Here is a 21,421-nt window from a genome sequence, read left to right as displayed (position 1 = left end):
GCTAGTTCATCTCCCTCATTTCATTTTATTTCCTTCTCATTCTTTTTTTTTTTTTTTTTTAATTTTTTTTTTTCAACGTTTTTTATTTATTTTTGGGACAGAGAGAGACAGAGCATGAACGGGGGAGGGGCAGAGAGAGAGGGAGACACAGAATCGGAAACAGGCTCCAGGCTCCGAGCCATCAGCCCAGAGCCTGACGCGGGGCTCGAACTCACGGACCGCGAGATCGTGACCTGGCTGAAGTCGGTCGCTTAACCGACTGCGCCACCCAGGCGCCCCTTATTTCCTTCTCATTCTTATTTGCTGTATCAGTGTTAAGAGATAGCACAACAGAAAGCATTAAGAAGATTTTTAGGTCCAATCTGGGTCATATCAAGTATTATTATTTTGCATAGTTCTTTCAAATTCTTGTTCCTAAGCACATGTAATAGTTTAGGTTCAGTTTTGTATTCGTCATGTTTTGTCTAGTTGAAGAAACTAACCCCAAAAGGTTAAATGACTTTCTCTTAATTTATAAAAGAAGTTAGTGATGATACTAGTACTATAAGCCAGTCCACTGTTCTATCTACCAAACCGGGTTGCTTAAGAGAACTAAGGTTATGCTTCATTCCTTCATTGCAGAAGAATATTCCAGAAACACTGAGTAAACACATGGACAGGACTAGGTCCTTATTTTTTAGGAAGATTCTTTTTGTTACAATCTCTGAATGCTATATATTCTACATATTGTATTTTCATCAGGATTATTTTGGAGTCTGTTCAGAGCCAGTGATCAAAGACAATGTGGTTGTGGTTTATGAGGTACTGGAAGAGATGCTTGACAATGGGTTTCCATTGGCTACCGAGTCAAACATCCTCAAAGAACTGATAAAGCCTCCCACTATCCTTCGAACGGTTGTCAACACCATAACAGGTATGGAGAAAGAGGAAACCAAGCTGCTGCCATCCTGGGTGTGGCTTTCTCTGGTGTGGTGCACTGTTTTGAGTGCTTGTCTTTGGGCTCTCAGATGTCCAGGTGCTTTAATTTTTGTTCGTTATAGTCTTTGATTATGACCTGAAATATGTTTTTGTTATGTAGAAAATGTCTTGATTTCAGTGACAATAAAGTATGCCTCTTTAAAAAGCATTTCTTTCTGATTACAGAAGAAGCACATGATTATTAAAGAAATGTCAGAGATACAGAAAAGCACAAAGACCTTGAAAATAACTTAATCACACCATAATTTTGACATATTTTCTGTTTCTTCTAGACAGATGAATAACGAATAGATGCATAGATTTTTTAAAAACAACTCTTGTCTATTTTTTAAAACTTTCATCAATATTTTGTGAACATTATCCCATTATGATACATTTTCTTTTACATAATTTTTAGTGACTTTATAATTTTCTACCATATGAAATAGACCCTAAGTGATTTGTTCAATCCATATTTATGATGGTTCTGATTTTTTGTTCTTTTAAATAACGGGAATTAACTCTCTTATACCTAAATCTTTGTGTACATCTTCTTTGATTTATTTTCAGTAATAGAAATGGAAGTGCTAAATCAAAGGGCATGCACATTTTAAGGACTTTAATGCATTGTGCCAAATTGTCTTCTAGAAAATTTATAGTTTCAGTAGCTGTTTCTGTGCATCCTAGCCAATCCTATTATTAATTTTTTCAAAACTTTGGCATTTAATAGTTTAGTCATGTCTTATTTACACACTCATTTTTTTTAAGTTTATTTATATATTTTGAGAGAGGGAGAGAAAGAGAATCCCAAGCAGTCTCCACACTGTCAACACAGAACCCTGTATGGGGCTTGAACTTGTAAACCATGAGATCATGACCTGAGCCGAAACCAAGAGTCAGACCCTTAACTGACTGAGCCACCCAGGCACCCTACACACTCATTTTTTATTACTAAGGAAGTTAAAACCCATTCGAGTATTTATTGACTGTTTTTCTTCTATAGTGAATTATCTACTTGTGTCCTTTGTCCAGCTTTTCTTTTATTGAAATGTTTTTTTATACTAACATAAATTTTTTTAATGTTTATTCATTTTTGAGAAAGAGACAGAGCATGAGTAGGGGAGGGGCAGAGAGAGAGGGAGACACAGAATCTGAAGCAGGCTCCAGACTCCAAACTGGCAGCACAGAGCCCAATGTAGGGCTCGAACTCATGAACTGCGAGAGGATGACCCTGAGCCGAAGTCAGACGCTCAACCAACTGAGCCACCCAGGCACCCCCTCATACTAGTTTAAGAGAAGTCCTTTCATTTAAGCACATTAAACCATCATGTATATTTCCAGTATACATGATCATTTGTAGTTCTGTATATTTTTTGAATCCTATGTCACAGATATTTTCTCACAATCTGCCTTTTAACATTGTCTATGGTGTTTTTGTTTAGCTACATTTAAAATTTTCTGACTTAGTCATATTAGTCATTCTGCTTCATTCAGGTTTTACATTGTGGGTCTTGCTTCATATATAAACAAGGGTTTGCATGACATTTGACAAACTGATAGAAAAAAAATATATATATATTTTATGTTTTTATTTTTTGAGAGAGAAAGAGAGCATGGGTGCATGTGCCTGCATGCAAGCTGGGGAGGGGCAGAGGGAGAGAATCTCAAGCAGGCTCCACGCTCAACGCTGAGCCAGGATGTAGACATGGAGCCCGATCTCACAACTGTGAGATTGTGACCTGATCTGAAATCAAGAGCTGGTTGCTTAACTGACTGAGCCACCCAGGCGCTCCCCACCCTGAAAAAAAATACTTTTTTTAAGTATAAATATGCAAGAATACCGGGACAATTTTGAAAAAGTACTGCAAAGGTGGATTTTCCTTGTCAACAAATATCAAGCTATATTAAGTTCATATAGGACAGGAGACAGAAACTCATACATAGATAGATCAGCTATTAAAGGGCAAGACAGTTTTGAAAATAAATATTTTTTAAAAAGAGTAAGAGAGGGGCACCTGGTTGGCTCAGTCAGTTAGCATCTGACTCTTAGTTTTGGCTCAGGTTATGATCTCCTGGTTCATGGGTTCAAGCCCAGTGTAGCGCTCCTGCTGATGGTGTGGGCCTACTTTGGATTTTCTCTCCCTTCTCTCTCTTGCCCCTTCCCAGCTTGTGCAGTCACTGCACTTACGCACTCACTCTCTCCCTCTGTCTCTCAAAAGAAAAGCAAGAGAGAAAATGTGTTCTATCAAATACAAGATATAAAGTTTTGATAATTTTAAAAACATAGGTATTGGCCCAGTAATAGACAGATAGGTGACTAAGATAAGGTAGAATGTTCAGAAACAGACCCTTTCTTTTGTAGGAATTTGGTATAGATAGATGTCATATATATCAAATCAATGAATCAGGGGCCAATTGTTAAATAAACTATATTAGGACAGTCGGCTTTGATATAGAACAAAATGAAGTCCTTCCCTACTCATTCTGTACAGTAAATTCCAGCAAAGAGTTAAACACAAACCTTATAATTGTTAGAAGAAAACATAGGGGAATGTCTTTTTGATCTCAGAGAAGGGAAGGTCTTTTTTAAAAAGTGTATTTTCTTCTGGTTCTTTTATGGTTTTACTTTTGGATTTAGTTCTTTAGTCTATTATCTTGGTATACAATATCAAGTAAGGCTCTGTTTATTTCTCCAAAATTTCTACCAGTTTTCCTAGCACCATAACTTATCCTTTTCCCCTGTTTTAAAATGATATTTTTATCTTGTACTAAGTCATTATGGATTCTTGGTCTGTTTTTAGGCTTTCCTGCCTTATCATACTGCTTTAATTATTATTACTTTTTTTTTTTATGTTTATTTTGAAAGAGAGACAGAGCATGAGCAGGGGAGGGGCGGAAAGAGAGGGAGACACAGAATCCAAAGCAGCTCCAGGCTCTGAGCTGTCAGCACAGAGCCCGACACGGGACTCATCTCATGAACGGTGGACCTGAGCTGAAGTCAGCTGCTTAACTGACTGAGCCACCTAGGCGCCCTATACTGCTTTAATTATTATAGCCTAATGACATGTTTTAACATATGGTGCCTCTTTTTAAGAAAACACATTTGTTGGGTTTTTCAATATTCTGGATTCATTTAACTCTTAAACTCTTTGTTAGTGCCTGGATCATTTATAAATACTATGGAGTCATTTTTCTGAACTTCTCTTAAATCTAGAAAAAGATACCTGAGCTGAAAGTACCTTTTGAAAAGCTGAAATGTTGTGTAAATATGCTGAATATATGCGTGTGTTTAATGTTTCTTTCTTTAGATTAAAAGGTCCAGGTTACAAAAGAAGGAAATAGATTTTTAATTAGTTATAATATTTCAGAATTTCAGTATAGAACTTTTGAATTAAAAAAATATTTTTGATGCTTGTGGGAGGAAAAAACAAGGAATTGATTTGCAACTCTTAGGGAAAGATCTAATTTGTATTATTTTCCTAACATTCAGTGTACATTAGTTGTAGTAAAATGTGTACATTTTAATACCTAGCATAAATGTACCTAAGAACACCTAGCATAAATGTACCTAAGAACGTACCTTAGACTACTGTTTTTACCCATGAAAATTTTATATTTATGTAGATTACCATCCCTACTGAAATTCAATACATTATTTAAGCTACAAGCTATTGTGAAATTTGAGAGACCAACTTCAGGTTTCTTTCAAAACCAAAATATGATATCTGTTTCTCAAGTAACTTTTTTAACCTTTATTCTGGTCGAGGAAGCAGACCAGATGGCAACAACTTTTTAAAATAGACTAGGTTACCCATATATAAGTTGGGAAACTCTTATCTTTTTTTTTTTTTTTTTTTTAATTCTTCAATTGAGTGCATGAAGAGTGGGAGCATAGAAACTCCTAGGGAAGTGTTCTATGATTATTAGATAACTGGTTACATCTAACCACAATGGAATTAAATTACAGTAATATTCATTATCTTAGGAAGCACCAATGTAGGTGACCAGCTTCCTACTGGGCAGCTGTCAGTGGTGCCCTGGCGACGGACTGGGGTGAAATACACTAACAACGAGGCCTATTTTGATGTGATCGAAGAGATTGATGCCATCATTGATAAATCAGGTAGGTGTTTTTAATCTGTTTTCAGAACTGGAAAGTATAAAGATGGGGTGCCTGGGTAGCTCAGTCAGTTAAGTGTCTGACTTCAGCTCAGGTCATGATCTCATGGTTTGTGAGTTCGAGCCCTATGTCAGGCTCTGTGCCGACAGCTCAGAGCCTGGAGCCTGCTTGATTCTGTGTCTCCCTTTCTCTCTGCCCCTACCCCGCTTGCTCGCTCTTTCTCTCTCTCTGTCTCTCAAAAATAAACGTTAAAAAAATGTTTTGAAAGTGGAAATAGTCTCCTTCATATAATGCTTGCTAGTATCAGAATTATCCCCCATTCAAGATCATTCATTTTAACTTAGCACCTACTTTGTGTCAGGCACTGTGCTGGGTACTAGGAATAGACTTAAATATTATAATGCAGATGACACAATCATATATATAGAAACCCCTAAATACTCGACAAAAACTCTTAGAACTAGTAAACAAATTCTGTAAAGTTGCAGGGTACATAATCAACATATAAAACATTTCTAAATATAATAAACTATTCTAAAAAAAAATTAAGAAAACAGTCCCGTTTACAATAGCAACAAAAAGAACAAAATAGTTAGGAATAAACTTAACCAAACTTGTACTCTGAAAATTATAAAACATTGATGAAGAAAATTAAAGAAGACACAAATAAGTGGAAAGACATCCTGTGTTCATGGATTGGTAGAATTAATATTATTAAAATGTTCATACTACCCAAAGTGATCTACAGATTCAGTTAATCACTGTCAAAATCTCAATAGCATTCTTTACAGAAATAGAAAAACAGTCATAAAATTCATATGGAACCACAAAAGATTCCAAATAGCCAAAGCAATCTTGAGCAAGAAGAACAAAGCTGGAGACTTCATACTTCATGATTTCAAAATATATTACAAAACTGTGTAATTGAAATAGTATTATACTGACATAAAAGTAGACACATAGACCAGTGAAACAGAATAGAGTGCTCAGAAATAAATGGGGCGTCTGGGTGGCTCAGTAGGTTAAGCGTCCACTCTTGATTTTGGCTCAGGTCATGATCTCATGGTTCATAAGATTGAGCCCGCATCAGGCTCCACACTGAGCATGGAGCCTGGGATGCTCTCTCTCCCTCTCTCTGTCTGCCCATCCCCCACTCGTGCTCTCTCTCAAAATAAATAAACATTCAAAAAATATCTTTTAGGGGCTCCTGTTGGCTCAGTTGGTTGAACGCCCAACTTCAGCTCAGGTCACGATCTCACAGTTCATGAGGTTGAGCCCTGCGTTGTGCTCTGTGCTGACAGCTCAGAGCCTGGAGCCTGCTTCGGATTCTGTGTGTGTCTCTCTCTCTGCCCCTCCCGCATTCATGCTCTATCTCTCTCAAAATATACATAAACATTAAAAAAATATTTTTTTAATTAAAAAAACAGAAAGAATTGGTTAGTCCTTGTGAGGGGCAGTCTTTAAAAAATATCTTCTAAAAAACTGATTTTTAAACATTTACAGTCAACTGATCTTCAACAGGAGAGCCAAGATTGTACCATGGGGAAAGGATAGTCTCTTCATTAAATGACGCAGGGAAAACTGAATATCCATATGTGGAAGAATAAAATTGGACCCTTACCTCACACCAAAAAAAAAAAAAAAAAAAAAATCAACTCAAAATGGATTAAAGACTTAAATGTGAGATGTGAAATCATAAAACTACTAGAAGAAAACATAGGGAAAAAACTTCTTTTTTGGGGGGTGGGGTAGGGGAAAACTTCTTGACACTTGTATGGGCAATGATTTTTTTTGGATTTGACACCAAACGCAAAGGCAACAAAAAGCAAAAATAGACAAAAACTAAAAAGTTTCTGCACAACAAAAACAGTCAACAGAGTGAAAAAACAACCTGTTAGAGAAAATATTTGGAAACCATATATCAGATTAGGGGTTAGAACCAAAATATACAAAGAACACACAAAACTCAATAGCAAAAAAAAACAGATAACTTGATTAAAAAGTGGGCAAAGGATCTGACTAGACATTTATCAAACAAAGACATACAGATGGCCAATAGATGTATAAAAAGGTGCTCAACGTCACTAATTATTAGGGAAATCAAAACTACAATGAGATATCACCTCACAGTAGTTATAATGGCTAGTATCAAAATGGCAGACAATAAGTGTTAGTAGTGTTGTGGGGAAAAGAAAACCCTAGTACACTGTTGGTGGGAATGTATATTGGTACATTCATGGAAAACCATCAAAAAAATAAAAAATAGAACTACTTCGTGATCCAGTTTTCCCACTTCTGGGTGTATCCAAAGGAAATGAAAGAATTAGCTCGAAGAGGTATCTGCACTCCCATGTTCATTGCAGCATTATTCACAATAGCCAACCTAAATGTCTTTTGATGGATGAATGGATAACGAAAATGTGAGATAGACATGCACACAGGCATGTTATTCAGTCACAAGAAAAGAAGGAAATTCTGCCATTTGCAACATGGATAAACCTGGAGGACAGTATGCTAAATGAAATAAGCCAGAGAGAGAAAGACAAACACTGCATAGTCTCACTTATCTGTATAATCTAAAATAGTCAAATTCATGGAAGCAGAGGGTAGAATGGTGTTACTAAGGGCTAGTGGGTGGGGGAAGTGGGGAGATATTTGGTCAAAGGGTACAGAGTTTCAGTTATGCAAGATGAGTAAATTCTGGAAATGTACCAGCACAGTGACTATAGTTAATACTGCATTTTATACTTTTTCTCAGCTTTATTGAGGTATTATGGACAAATAAAATTGTAAGATATTTAAAATGTATATTGTAGTGATTTGCTGTATGTATTCATTTCAAAGGATTCCCCCATCTAGTTAAATTAACACATCCATCACCTCATCATAATATGTATTGTATACTTGAAATTTGCTAATTAATATGTTAATTAACTTGTTTGTGGTGATCATTTCGCAATGTATATATATCAAAATATCAAGTTGTATACCTTGATTATATACAGTTTTTGTTAATTATACCTCAATAAGGCTGAAAATGGCAATTCAAAATAATATGATGCAGACCAATGCTTGTTGGTGTTATAGATCTTACCCTCTTAAATAAAAAAATTGTTCTTTAATGGTGTTCTAGATCTTGTCCTCTTAAGTAAAAAAAGTAGCAAACGAATCTCTTTTAGATTTCCTTTTGAATGTATTTGACTCCCAAATCTGATGGCAGAACTGACATTGTAATCACTAAAATTCAGGGAGCCTTCTTTTCTATCTATTCTGAATTACAGCAATATGTCCTAGAGCTTAGAAATTTGTAGAAAGTTCTTTTCACATTAGTGAACTCATTCATTCAACAAATGCTTATCGAAAACCTGTTGTGTTGTAGCACAGTGCTGACTAATGGATATTTGATCATGAACAAGATACAGTGAAGGAATATTCCAGGTCACACAGTCCCCTTCTCATTGAGAATCTTTGCTGATAATAGTGTAATAATAATAATGACAGTGGTGTGTAATGGGAGGTATCGCTACTGTGAGGATGTCATACATGAGAATTATGTGGAGAAAGAAAAGGCTAAGGATTCCTGGAAATGAGCAAGGGAAGAAGAAATGAATTGCAAATGAAAAGACAACAAATACATATTTGAAGATGAGATATAGAAATTCTCAAAAAGGAAAGGAAACCCAGTAATTAAGTTATTGAATAGCGACCTATAATATCCCCTTCCCACACATATAGGAAAACAACAATTCTTTGTTAATAATGAATAAAGATATGTCATTTACAGGGACAATTGGTAGTCTGTCAAAATAGAGGGGGTCTACATCTTTCCCATGACAAGCCTTTGGAGATTCTTGTTATGTAAATGTGGGTGGTGGCCACTGGCTTTTGGTTCAATAATGATTTCAACATTTTTTGACTAATAATTTCTAAATTCTGCAGCAAAGTCTTTTCAAAACCTTAATCCTGAATTGTGTTCAATACACAAAGTCCTGGACCTCTTTATGACCTGACTTTATTGTAGCTATTGTTATTGACAGTGATCGTGATTGTGATGTTATTTTGTTGTTGACAATGATGAGGTTCTACAAACAAAGGAGACAAAAGAGGCCAGAAAGAAAGAAAGTGAGAGTTTATGGCTGCAGAAGCTTATTTAGAGTCTAGTGAGGAAGAGGGAGGTAAAAAGGCAGAATATAAGCGATGTATCCCACCCATCCAGAGCAAAGTGTAAAGAGAGCTGATAGTGTTTATGCTTTATCAGTAGAATGAATGGAAGTTACTAAGACCTTCAGGGATTTGGGAACAAAGTAGGTGCAAACACTTTAAGGTAAGTAAAATATTTTTGGGAAATAAAGTAGTTCAGCATGAATGCATTGAGAGGCATTAAAAAAAAAAAGTAATGAGGCTTTAAAACTAAGTAGGCAGCAACTTTTCATATTAGCCCAGAACTGGAAATAACCCAAATGTCCACCAGTAACAGGACACAAATTTCAATATGGTCCCATAAGAGAGTACTGTGTAGTAATGAAAAAGAATGAATAATCCATATATCCAGCACATGAATGAATCTTACATTGTTGAGTAAAAAAGATAGATGCATAAGATTATATACAGTTATATACATTTATATGAAGTTTGAAAACAGGTACAACTTCATCGAAGGTAACAGAAGTCAGAACTAGCATGGGGATGCAAGAGGAGCATGCTGGGATGCTAAGAAGGTTCTGTGTCTAAAGTTATTTACTGTGGAGGAGGAAAAGGCAGTGTTACTGCACAGGGCCCTCGATCCCCAACCTCCCATCATCTCTTCCCCTGTATGCATCTGTCCATATGGCTAACTTTTGACATGTATATTTTTTTAGTTGTTTTTTTTTAACGTTTATTTATTACTGAGAGACAGACACAGAGCATGAGCAGGGGAGGGGCCAAGAGATGGAGAGACACAGAATCTGAAGCAGGCTCCAGACTCTGAGCTGTCAGCACAGAGCCCGACATGGGGCTCGAACCACAAAGCGCAAGATCATGACCTGAGCCAAAGGCGGATGCTTAACCAACTGAGCCACTCAGGCGCCCCTTGACACGTATATTTTTACAACCTGTAAATTCTGAATCAGCCTGTCTTGTTTAGACTGTATACATTCTTATATCTGACATTCTTGTAACTACTGTGTGATCAGTAAGATTCCTAGAAGAAATTCTGCTTTAAAAAAAAAAAAAGATTGCCAGGTGGAGAGGGGTGACATATATTCTACATTAATGGGTGGTCAGTCTGTAGGATCTTTAAAACAAGTATATTGTTAACAAATATATTATAACAAAGGTGAATAAAGGCATAACTAAAAACGGGAAAAAAAAAGGTTCTGTATCTTGATGTGGGTGGTATTTGCATGGGGTGTATACATATTTAAAAATTACTGAGTCATACATTTAAGAGTTTTGCATTTAAGTAGAAGTTTTCCCACAAAAAAAAAGTACACAACAACTAGGTAGATAGTTAGCATGCCTTGCATGCCATTTTAAGGAGAACCATTGGGAGTGATTGAAGAGGTTTTTTGTTTTTTTTTTTTTTAAGGTTTGTGTATTTATTTATTTTGAGAGAGAGAGAACGAGCAGGGGAGGGGCAGAGAGAGAGAGAGAAAGAGAGAATCCCAAGCAGGCTCCACACTGTCAGCACAGAGCCCAATGTGGGGCTCGAACCCACGAACTGTGAGATCATGACCTGAGCTGAAATCAAGAGTCATGATTTCGACTGAGTCACCCAGGTGCCCCGCAATTGAAGAGTTTTAAGTTGGGGAGTGACTTGATTCAGATTTGTAGTTGAAAACTATCAGTCTAGTTGCAGTGTGAAGAGTGGCTTCAACTGAAGGCAGGGAAACCAGGAGGCTGCCAGCTGAAGTCCAGGCACAAAATATAGATTCCATAATGGTGGTCAGGAAGGAAAGGAATGAATAGATGTAAGAGACAGAAGTCAGAAAAGAGAGGAATTGATAACTGATTGGATATGAGCACTGAAGAAATATAATTAGTCAAGGATGCATGTATGTTTCTGACTTAAGCAGCAGGTTAGATGGTACCATCATAAAGAAAATAGGGGACACCTGGGTGGCTCAGTCTGTTGAGTGTCTGACTTCAGCTCAGGTCATGATTTCGCGGTTTGTAAGTTCAAGCCCCACATCAGGTTCTGTGGTGACAGCTCAGAGCCTGGAGCCTGCTTCAGAGTCTGTGTCTCCCTCTCTCTGCCCCTCCCCCAGTTGTGCTCTGTCTCTCTCTCTCTCAAAGATAAATAAGCATTAAAAAATTTTTTTTTAAAAAGAAGGAAAATAGAGCAGATGGAGGAATGGAGCTGATGTGCTCACCTTTTGATGTATAGAGTCTGAAGTGCCTCCATGACATGCAAGTAAAGCTGTCTAGTTTGGCAGGAGTGAGACTGTGAACCTGAAAAAAGAGTAGGCTATATTTGGCCATTAATGACAATCAAAGCCTTGGGAAGTAGGTGAAGTAACTCAAGGAGACCATGTTGAGTGAAAGAAAAGAGACGTTCAGAATTGTGAAAACACATCAGCATTCAAAAGATGTGCAAAGAAAGAGAAGCCTACAGAAAGCACAGAGGAAGAGGAGCTAGAAAAACAGAAAACTAGGCGAGGTTAGAAGAAAGGAGTGTTTTACAAAGGAAGAAGTGGTCAAAAATGGCATGTTGCAGACAGGTCCTGTGGGATAAAGACCAAAAGTGCCCACTTGATTGAGCAGCAGAGCTCATTGGGGACCTTAGGGAGAGCAGGTTCTGCTATGACGTTTTCTGAACCATTGGTTATGATGACACCCTTTTTGATTCTGGGGCTAGAATGAAAACTTCTTTAAGCTAATTGTCTCTTTAATCTTTTATCCCCATTGCTTCATCCTAGTGTCTCATACTTGATATGCAGCTGATAAGTGTTTGGAAGGATGGATCAATGGATTAGGTAGATGAACTGGATAGATGGACAGAAGGAAAGAAGAAAGGGAGGGAGGGAGAAGAAAAAAGTTGGGAAGGAAAAGAGAAAGTTAAAGAAGGTGGTAGGGAGGAAGTAAGTTCGTTGGGAAGGACGGAGAAGCGTCGAATAGCTTCTTACTTTCTCTTTGTTTTGTTCCTATCTCAGGTTCCACAATTACTGCTGAGATCCAGGGGGTGATTGATGCCTGTGTCAAGCTGACTGGAATGCCAGACCTTACGCTTTCCTTCATGGTAAAATCCTGAACCACAGGTTCACATCTTGGGATGGGAAATTAACTGTTTCTGGAAAGACAGTGGTGAGAATGGAATGGAACAATAAGAAATAAGGACAACTACAAAGTTTATATCAGGCTTGAATTTTCTATAAGTAGCTACAGAATTTCTGTGTGCATGTGTTTAAATAAAAACAACATCTGAATGACTTTCCTGAAAGAAATGTGGGTGTTTAATTCCTACTTCTTGCTTTTCCTTGCCCGGTAACTACAGAATCCCAGGTTGTTGGATGATGTCAGCTTCCATCCTTGTGTCCGTTTCAAGCGCTGGGAATCTGAGCGTATCCTCTCCTTCATTCCTCCTGATGGAAACTTCCGCCTGCTCTCTTACCATGTCAGTGCACAGAAGTAAGCAGCCCTTATAATTAAGAACAGAATCTGTGTATATGTGTATATGTGGAAATAGTATCCGTAGTGATTAAGGACTCAGGTTATGGAGTTACCTGGGTTCAAATTCCAGCTTCTGTACTTAACTAATCGGGTAACCTCAGGTGAGTTGCTTAACCTTTCTGTGTCTGTTTTCTTATCCCCTAAGTGGAAAATGAAAAAAGTACCTTGTTTGAGGATTAAATAAAGCAATCTAAATAGTGCTTAAGAGGAAGTTAGTGCTCATAGTTTGCTGCTGCTATTTTTGTTGATGTTATTATATGCCTAAACAAGAACTTTTTTTCTCAAATTGGAATCTGAGTACACCTATATTCAATCCCCCTAACCCAAAAGAGCATTAAATTATACTATGAGAAACTATAAAAGGCAGTCATTTTTGGTCTTGAGCATTCTCTTTAATATCTTGTCTAAGGACTTTTATTTTTATTTTTTTATTTTTTTAAATGTTTTATTATTTTTTTGAGAGAGAGCATACAAGCAGGGGAGGGGTGGGACAGAGGATCTGAAGCAGGCTCAGTGCTGACAAGCTGGCAGCAGAGAGCCCGATGTGGGGCTTGAACTCAGAAACCATGAGATCATGACCTGTGCTAAAGTTGGATGCTCAACTGACTGAGCCACCCAGGTGCCCCTGTCTTGTCTAAGGACTTTTAGAAGGTGTGTAGTAGAAGATATACACACTGAAAAGAGCTATGACACCTCAGAGCCACCAATACTTTCCTATGTGATTTGGGATAAATAACTTAGGAAAATATCTGCGTGCTTGAGAGCAAAGACTCTGGACTCAGTCTGCCTGCACTTAAATCCCATCTTTAGTACTTATGATACATGACCTTGGGCAAATTACTTAATCTTAGTGAAGTATAAGGACATCATTATTTATCTAGAAAAACAGGACAATAGCAGTACCTACTTCATACTTATTAAACAAGGTAATGGAACTAAAACACTTAGCATAGTATTGGCACACAGGAGTGTTTAATAGATGTTAAAAACTGTTATTGCTTTGGTATTAATCTGTGATTTCTGTTTCCTGTTCTGTCCTATTGTGACAACCTACCATACCTCATAGGGTTTTTGTGAGGATCAGAGAAAGTCAGGTAAAGGCACTCCCGAGATACTATCAAAGGTCCATGAGGTATGCATGTTACTCTCCCAAGTACAGATAATTATTGGTCACATGTTGTAAAGTAAAACACAGAAATATGGTGACTCCTAATTTTGATCTGTAATGCCTTTCTCATAGTAGGCTTAGTATACTCTTTGATTTTTGTTGTCTTATTCAGTCATTGGAAGACTTAGTTTATTTACTAGAGAGCGTCTTAGCTTTACAAGAAGAAAAAAAAATTAAAGATTACTGTTTTTTTTTTCCTGTGTTTATTTTTTAATATAAGGAGTAAAGAAGTAGGTAATAATACTTAAAAGTCCTTAGGCAAGATATTAAAGAGAATGTTCAAGACCAAAAATGACTGCCTTTTATGGTTTCTCATAGGATAATTTAACACTCTTTTGGGTTAGGGGGATTGAATACAGGTGTACTCAGATTCCAATTTGAGAAAAAAAGTTCTTGTTTAGACATATAACAACAACAAAAATAGCAGCCGCAAACTTAATGAGCACTAACTTTCTCTTAAGTGCTAGATTGCTTTATTTAATCCTCAATGAGGCAAAAAAAGCACTTAGGATAAAATGAGAAAATGTTGCCATTGTTTCCAGTATAGTAATGAAATTGGTTTTTCATCTCTCCCTTTTCCAGTCTGGTGGCAATTCCAGTGTATGTCAAACATAACATCAGTTTCCGGGATAGTAGTTCACTTGGACGCTTTGAAATAACGGTGGGACCGAAGCAGACTATGGGGAAGACCATAGAGGGAGTGATTGTCACCAGCCAGATGCCCAAAGGGGTCCTGAATATGAGCCTCACTCCATCTCAGGGGACACATACATTTGACCCAGTTACCAAGGTAGGAGGAGAATAAGCAGGAAGTTTTGAATTGCTGATGCTAAATAGAAGTCATTATGCAGGAGCTCTCCAATAGACTTTCCAGCTTGTTGAAAGGGGAGCTTGATCAGAGGGACATCGTTTTTTCCTTGAGATAATTTATGGTGACAAATAGTTTTCTCTATTGAAAGCCAGTTTAGAGGCTGCTTGTAATACTGTGAACAGATACCCTGAGGTTAGAGATCAGCCACCTCAATTGACGGCTTCCACTGTAACTTCTTTCTTTTTCTTTGAAGATGCTGTCTTGGGATGTAGGAAAGATAAATCCCCAAAAGCTACCAAGTTTAAAGGGGACCATGAGTCTTCAGGCTGGAGCTTCCAAACCAGATGAGAACCCCACAATTAACCTGCAATTTAAGATCCAGCAGCTGGCCATTTCTGGTAAGTGATTCTTGGCTTCAGTGGCTTGATGAGAACAGAAGTGGCTTTCTCCACTAGGACGCAGACATCAGAAAGCCTTCTGCTGACTCCCTGTTTACAGAGTTTGGTTTCATTACCTGATAGGTAATCTGGAGTAAAATCTTCCTAGCATTTCTGGGGGAAATCTATAATCCTTACTTTCTGAAGTTGGATTAAGGGACCTGACCAAAAACGTCTAAGAAGCAGTTGAGAAGGAAACAGTGTAGGTGGACAGGGCGTTCCCCAGCAGGTTTTGAGTCATCCTAGGGTTGTCAGTTTGGGGTTCAAAGGGTTTTAGAATGGGAAGGCTTCTGCATTCTCAGCTGGTCACTGAAAAGAATAATTTCCCCTCCATCCCCCCAGTTTCAGAAGACTTTCGTATTTGCTTTTATGAACATGTGGAACCCAAGTCAGCCCACTGTAGTCTACACCTGTCTTAGGATGATGATGATAGTAATAGTTATCATGTACTGGGCATTTACTATGTGCCAGGCAGTGTTTTAAGCCTTTGTCATCTGTTTTATTATTTAATCCTTAGAACAGCCATGTAAGTAAGATAGATGGGAGATGACTTCAGCTTTATATGAAGTTCCTATTTTTCTTTACCAACAAAACTTATCTAATTTAAGTGATTAGCATTCACTTAAATTAGAAACTCATCATAAATGTTAGAGACCTATACAGTATAAAATATGTTCTGCTTAATGCAGTGAGAATACTTATAGGAAACACTCATTTATTAATGCATTTATTGAGTTATGCCTTATTTCATTATTAATTTCATTAATTCATGTATTCTGTCCAATAGCTGGACAAAAACATAGAGTGGTCTTATTTTTCCTTATCCTCCTTTCATCTGCATATAACTTTCTGCCCTTCCCACTTTAGAAACAGGTCTTCTAATAGGATAGCTTCTTGTTGGAGCAATTTTTTATTATCAGTGTGTGGGCCAAGAGTGACAAATCTGTGAGCCTCAGAAAAGTGAAATAAATAAGGGAAAATTATTATTATTTTTCTGGTTCACTGTTATAGCTATCTCTATCCCACTGATCTCTGAATTGAAATGAATTTAGACAGATACGCTACATGCTTCTTTTGAATAGTGCTTATGTTTTCCTTCCAGGACTCAAGGTGAATCGTCTGGATATGTATGGGGAAAAGTACAAACCCTTTAAGGGCATAAAATACATGACCAAAGCTGGAAAATTCCAAGTTCGAACCTGAAGGGAGAGTTTTGCAAAAAGAACATTCACTAATGCTTTTTTGTTTCTTACTTGTCTAAAAGTAAAAAGTAATCAGCCTGTCTCCTAGGTCAGTATCCCCTTTTGGACCCACCCACTCCCTTTTTTCCTTAGCCTGCAGTGCCGTGGAGCTAATCAAGGGAGAGAAGGGTTGCCAGGGAGAACCAGACCGAAGTCAAACACAATCAGCATCAACTCAGTTCTGAGAGAAGAGCTGTGTGACAGAGGGTAGAGATACCTAATGCCATATTGAACTATTTTGAACATGGTTACCATAGAAAAGGACTAGCATTTGTTACTTGCTTGGCTTTACTTCTCTAAAGTCAATGAACGACTTCTGTTTGTTGTTTAAGGTGGAGAGAAAGATAAGAAAGAAGGAAAGAAAGCTTGGAATAAAATGAATGCTAGTCAAGGGAAGGCCAGCAAAGGGTCTGACCTTTGAGGGAGAAGAAAGGAAGTGGTAGTAAAGACGTGTGAGCACACGTGCTCAGACGAGAGCGGGGGGTGGGAGGTGGGGAAGAGCAGTCAAGCCCCACCGGGAGGACGGTTGGAAAGAATAGAGTTGAGTTGGTTTCTTTCTGATCCCTCTACTTTGATATAAATATAAAAAAATTACTAGTACTTCTAGAAGTGAACTGGAATTCACTTAAATTCTTAAATTCGGGTCCGCTAATGACATGGAAGACTCCATTAGAATCAGATTTTCCTTTGAAGACTGCCACTATCTGACCAGTTTTCAGATACTAACGACTGTTAGCCTTTAGCACCTGGCCTGTCGTCTGCAGTGAGAAAGTGACCTGCCCTCTTCCTGGTGGCGGTTGCCTGAAATGCCCCTTTCCCTAACCCAGAAGAATTCTCATATCACAGAATTCACCAGCCTTTTTCCTGTTCCACAAGGACAGTTTCAGAAAAGCAATCCCATAATCCCCAGGGCAGCCAGATTCTGTGTGTCGCAGTATTGAAGTGTAGGTGGCCAACTCATTCCTCGTGAAGTACATCACAGCTGTAACCCAGTGGTGACTCCCTATTTACTCTTGTCAGTGCTAGACTGGTGCTGGAGTCTAAGCCTTGCTGTCTGAAACTTTTCCAGCAGTAACCCTAAGTAAAAAAAGAAAGCTTACCGTCAAGGGGTATGGTTCATCCTGGAAGCTGCTCAGTAAAGTTGATTTCCCTGGAGTCTTCTGCACTGGACTGTAATAGATTTATCAACAGTATATATACCTACCTAACCATCTTTGTTTCAAGGCAGAAAGAAATTCCCTAAACCTTTGAATAAAACTGATGTTGAAGGAAGATGGGCCATGCTGATCATGTGTAACCCAGTTTAAGGAACATGGCAACTGAGGGAGTACCTCAGACTTTCCCAGTGGGTAATTTTTACTCTAGTTCGATATATATATTAACCACTTAAATATTTATATAAAAGACAGGTTTTTAAATTCTTACTGCTATAGCTTAAGGAGTGATACTGTGCTCTGCTTCATGCGTGGGGAAAAATGAAGACCTATACTCTTCAAACCATATAATTTTTCTCTAAAGTCCTGTTTCTAAATATTTAAGTAATTTTGTTTTGCTAGTTTTATCTCCCTACTTCCTGGACTTGTTTTTGCTGCAGAGTAATGTTGCTTTGTGGTTTTCCTCTGGGATAAATCATGTTGTATGCAAACAGATGTGTTCATAGTCCATCACTCCAGAATTTTCCTGAACTACTATGTCCTATATACACCCCTGGCAAGGTAGGGGAAACATCTCTGCCTCTGTGATCCCAGAATACTTGGAATTACTTCTCCTGAGGGCTCTGAAGGATTTTAAGGTTTCCTAGGTCATAGGAAACAACCAGTCTTGGTTCCTGGATATTTTTAGCTTTATAAATCCAGCTGCTAAATTTCCTCGTGGACAGCTCACCCTAATTTCAAGGGAAGAACTTGAGGAGAAGTAGAGTATGTAGGGTATGCGACCTGCGGGCCTTGGCATATGAAGTAACATGTCACCTGTGTAGCAGACCTCTGGAGCCCAGTGGAGAACATTACTGCTACCATCCAGCAGTGTGTTAACATTAACTAGTGCAGGGTGTTGTGATCGAGCTGTTCAATTCCAAAATATGTGTCTTATGTGGAAGTATCTCCTATGCTTAAGTCTTAATAAAGTTCAGTTTTACCAGTCCTCTATGTCCTAAGTGTTTTGTTATCAGGACTAACAGTGGTGCTATGCCTGGTAGGCCTCAGTAGAAGCACTAAGAAATAAATCAATTTAGGGAGGATCTTATGATTTTTGTCTCTTCAACCAGCAGGCCTAAAGCCATATGTTATAGTGTGATTTTCTAGTTACCTCTGGAAATAGGAGATGTTGATATAATGTCATTTTTAAGGTTGTAAAAGCAAAGGTTGAGATCATGTTTTCCCCAGTGTGGAAAAGACAAAACCATTCAAGCTGCTGATGGCTATTCTAGTGCTTTCTCTGCTCTCTTGACCTTATGTTGGTCAGTTCAGGCATGAAACAGGGCTTCAAGGTCCTAAGCATCTTTTTTTTTTTTTTTTTTTTTACATTTTAGAGAGTGAGTTCGGGAGAGTGGTAGAGGGGGGAGAGAATCTTAAGCAGGCTCCACACTGAAAGCAGAGCCTGATGTAGGGCTCAGTCTCACCACAGTAGGGGAACTCATGACCTGAGCTGAAATCAAGAGTCAGATGCTCACCTGGCCAGCCATCTAGGCACCCCAGGTCCTAGACATCTTAATTGTGATAGGGATTTCTTGGAAGATAAGTCATTGGCAGTCTTTGTAAAGTATGGATACTGGTTGTTATCCCATATCTGTACTGATACCCTTTTGTAAATCCCTCCTGGCCATGAAGAGGACTTATTTCTGTTCGCAAACCACAGTGGTTGGTGTTTATTAATACTCCATCCCATCTGTCTTAGTCGTTGATATGTCTTTTGCCCTTGGTCTGGCAGTCCTGTTTGCACCATGGTGAATTTTGTAAAACTTGTACTTTCCTCTGTGGCCAGTAGGTGGCGACGCCATGCCAGGATGGGATTAATTTTTTTAATTGTTAGAATTTTAAAAGGGGAATTGAATTTGAAACTCTTAAACCTCCCCCCAAGATACCAAGTACTGGATTGTGTGAGTTTTTGGCTTTTGAAGTTAGACGTGGAACCAGAAGTTTACGACACTCTGCGATCACCAGACTTTAGATCTGGGCTCTAGAAGGGTGGCTATTTCTGTCATCTGAGTTTCTCTAAGTCGCTGCCCACTTAAATGTATTGCACAGCTATCTGATAATCTTTGTTCTTAATTTTGTTCTTCAGGTCTGTTAGCATCTATTTGCTTTATTAGCCAGCTGGGGATAAGGAACTATTTAATTTCCCCTTATATGTTGTTCCATGGCCTAAGAAGTTCCAGACATTTTACCCTGAATTTCCTAACCTACGCTGGGAAATGATGTGTTGTTGTTCTTTGAATGTATTTTAGTATAATTCAAAGGGGTCTCTTTGCAGGGCTGGTACTCTGCCCTGTAGCTCAGTCAGTGGCCCCTTGTGAGCAATTGTCTTCATCCAAGTTGGCCGTTGCTAGGACTTCATCCAAAGGAATGTTGGGGCCTTTAACTTGGCCCACCCCATCAAGGCCTTACTGCTTCAGTTCATATTTCATTCACCCTCTGCAAAAAAGCTTGTCATGCAAAGGGGAGGGCCTGAAACCACCTGGATTCCTGGCAGAGATGTGGGAGCTGGGAGTCTCCTATTGCTGTCCTCAAGCAGTGTTTCTCTAAAATGGCTGAGGTACACTTTGATCTAAAACAAAACCTGCCCCTTGTACAGGGAAGTAGCGGGCAGCCTAAAGTTGAGAAATCTGTGACTTCAGTCTCTGTGATCTGCATTTATTCAACTGCTCCAGGGACTTGAACATTTCAGGGAAGTGGTGGTTTTTTGTTTGTGTGTCTGTTTTTCTCCTTCTCTAAATTAAGTTCTGGGCTTTAAAGGGTTGCTTTTGTGAGCTGAAACTATGTGCTTCTAAGAACGTCTAAACTGAGCAGTTCTAACAGCCTTTCAAGAGACCTTTTTTTCTCCTCTCCAGGAAGCTGTCGGCACATACCCAAGGGCAGGCATCTCAGATTTATTCTGGGATCTGGGATGTCAGTGGTGATAAAATCTGGCAGGCTGCAGCCAGGAATAGGAGTCGCATCTCTAGTTAAGAAAATAATCTAAGAGAAACAGAAAACAACATTACTTAAGTCACATGGACTGGTCTGGGAGTCCATTCTTTCTGATGACAGGGAAAGCTAAATGGGATGGGAAGAAAATGGTCCAAGTACTAGCCTCTCTCGTCTGCCCAACAGTGGGATGTCGCTATGCTAGGGAGGTCATGCTTTGGTTCCCCTCGCTTCTCCTTCCTACTGCTGTGCTTGCTGGCCACGGAGCCTCCCTGCCCAGTCTGCTATCATTCCATCCACCTCGTGGTTCATTTTCCCCGGCTCTGTTCAGTTCATCATTCCTGTTACACGTAAACCCCAGTGGCTCTGTGCTGCCTACAGAATGAAGTCCAAAACTGCCTGGCATTCAAAGCACCGTCATCTAAATTCCTACCTGTGTTCTTCATGAACTTCACTTCTGACAACCTGTACAAAATCCTCTCCCTACTCCCACTGCTCTTTTTGCTCTCCAGATCTTTATCTTTTCATGCAGTGACATTCCTTGCTGCAAGAGTCCCTTGCCCACCCCTCTCCACGAGTCTAAACCTTACCCAATTTTTTAAAAAATATTTTGTTTATTTTTGAGAGCGACAGAGTGCGAGCAGGGGAGGTACAGAGAGAGAGAGGGAGACACAGAATCTGAAGCAGGCTCCAGACTCTGAGCTGTCAGCACAGAGCCCAATGCGGGGCTCCAACCCACTAGCAGCAAGATCATGACCTGAGCTGAAGTCGGAAACTTAACTGAGCCACCCAGGCGCCCCAAATCTTGGCCAACTTTTAAAAGCCCTACCTGTTTTTTCCTTAAGATTCCTTAATGCAACTGAATGCCAGTAAGTTTCTCTCTGCCGGTTTGTGACCCAACTCTGTTCTACCT

At 38.8% G+C, this 21,421-nt stretch overlaps 1 protein-coding gene across 2 annotated transcripts in view; it reads left to right on the top strand.

The window, feature by feature from the left end:
- Positions 1 to 21,421, top strand: part of AP3M2 (adaptor related protein complex 3 subunit mu 2) — a 34,991-nt gene that overhangs the window by 5,305 nt on the left and 8,265 nt on the right. The window contains exons 3-9 of one of the 2 annotated variants that reach the window (XM_042934745.1): positions 742 to 913; positions 4,943 to 5,080; positions 12,211 to 12,296; positions 12,552 to 12,685; positions 14,478 to 14,685; positions 14,960 to 15,104; positions 16,246 to 18,526. In XM_042934745.1, coding sequence (XP_042790679.1) covers positions 742 to 913; positions 4,943 to 5,080; positions 12,211 to 12,296; positions 12,552 to 12,685; positions 14,478 to 14,685; positions 14,960 to 15,104; positions 16,246 to 16,346 — 984 coding nt within the window. In that variant the 3' untranslated portion in view covers positions 16,347 to 18,526. Of the gene's footprint in view, positions 1 to 741; positions 914 to 4,942; positions 5,081 to 12,210; positions 12,297 to 12,551; positions 12,686 to 14,477; positions 14,686 to 14,959; positions 15,105 to 16,245; positions 18,527 to 21,421 lie in introns of those variants that run through there. The other variant, XR_006201589.1, reaches the window with a different exon arrangement.

This window comes from Panthera leo, chromosome B1 (assembly GCF_018350215.1).
Source record: "Panthera leo isolate Ple1 chromosome B1, P.leo_Ple1_pat1.1, whole genome shotgun sequence".
NCBI classification, from domain to species: domain Eukaryota; kingdom Metazoa; phylum Chordata; class Mammalia; order Carnivora; family Felidae; genus Panthera; species Panthera leo.
Note: the sequence above shows the minus strand (reverse complement) of the source record. Positions and strands in the feature narration are given on the sequence as shown.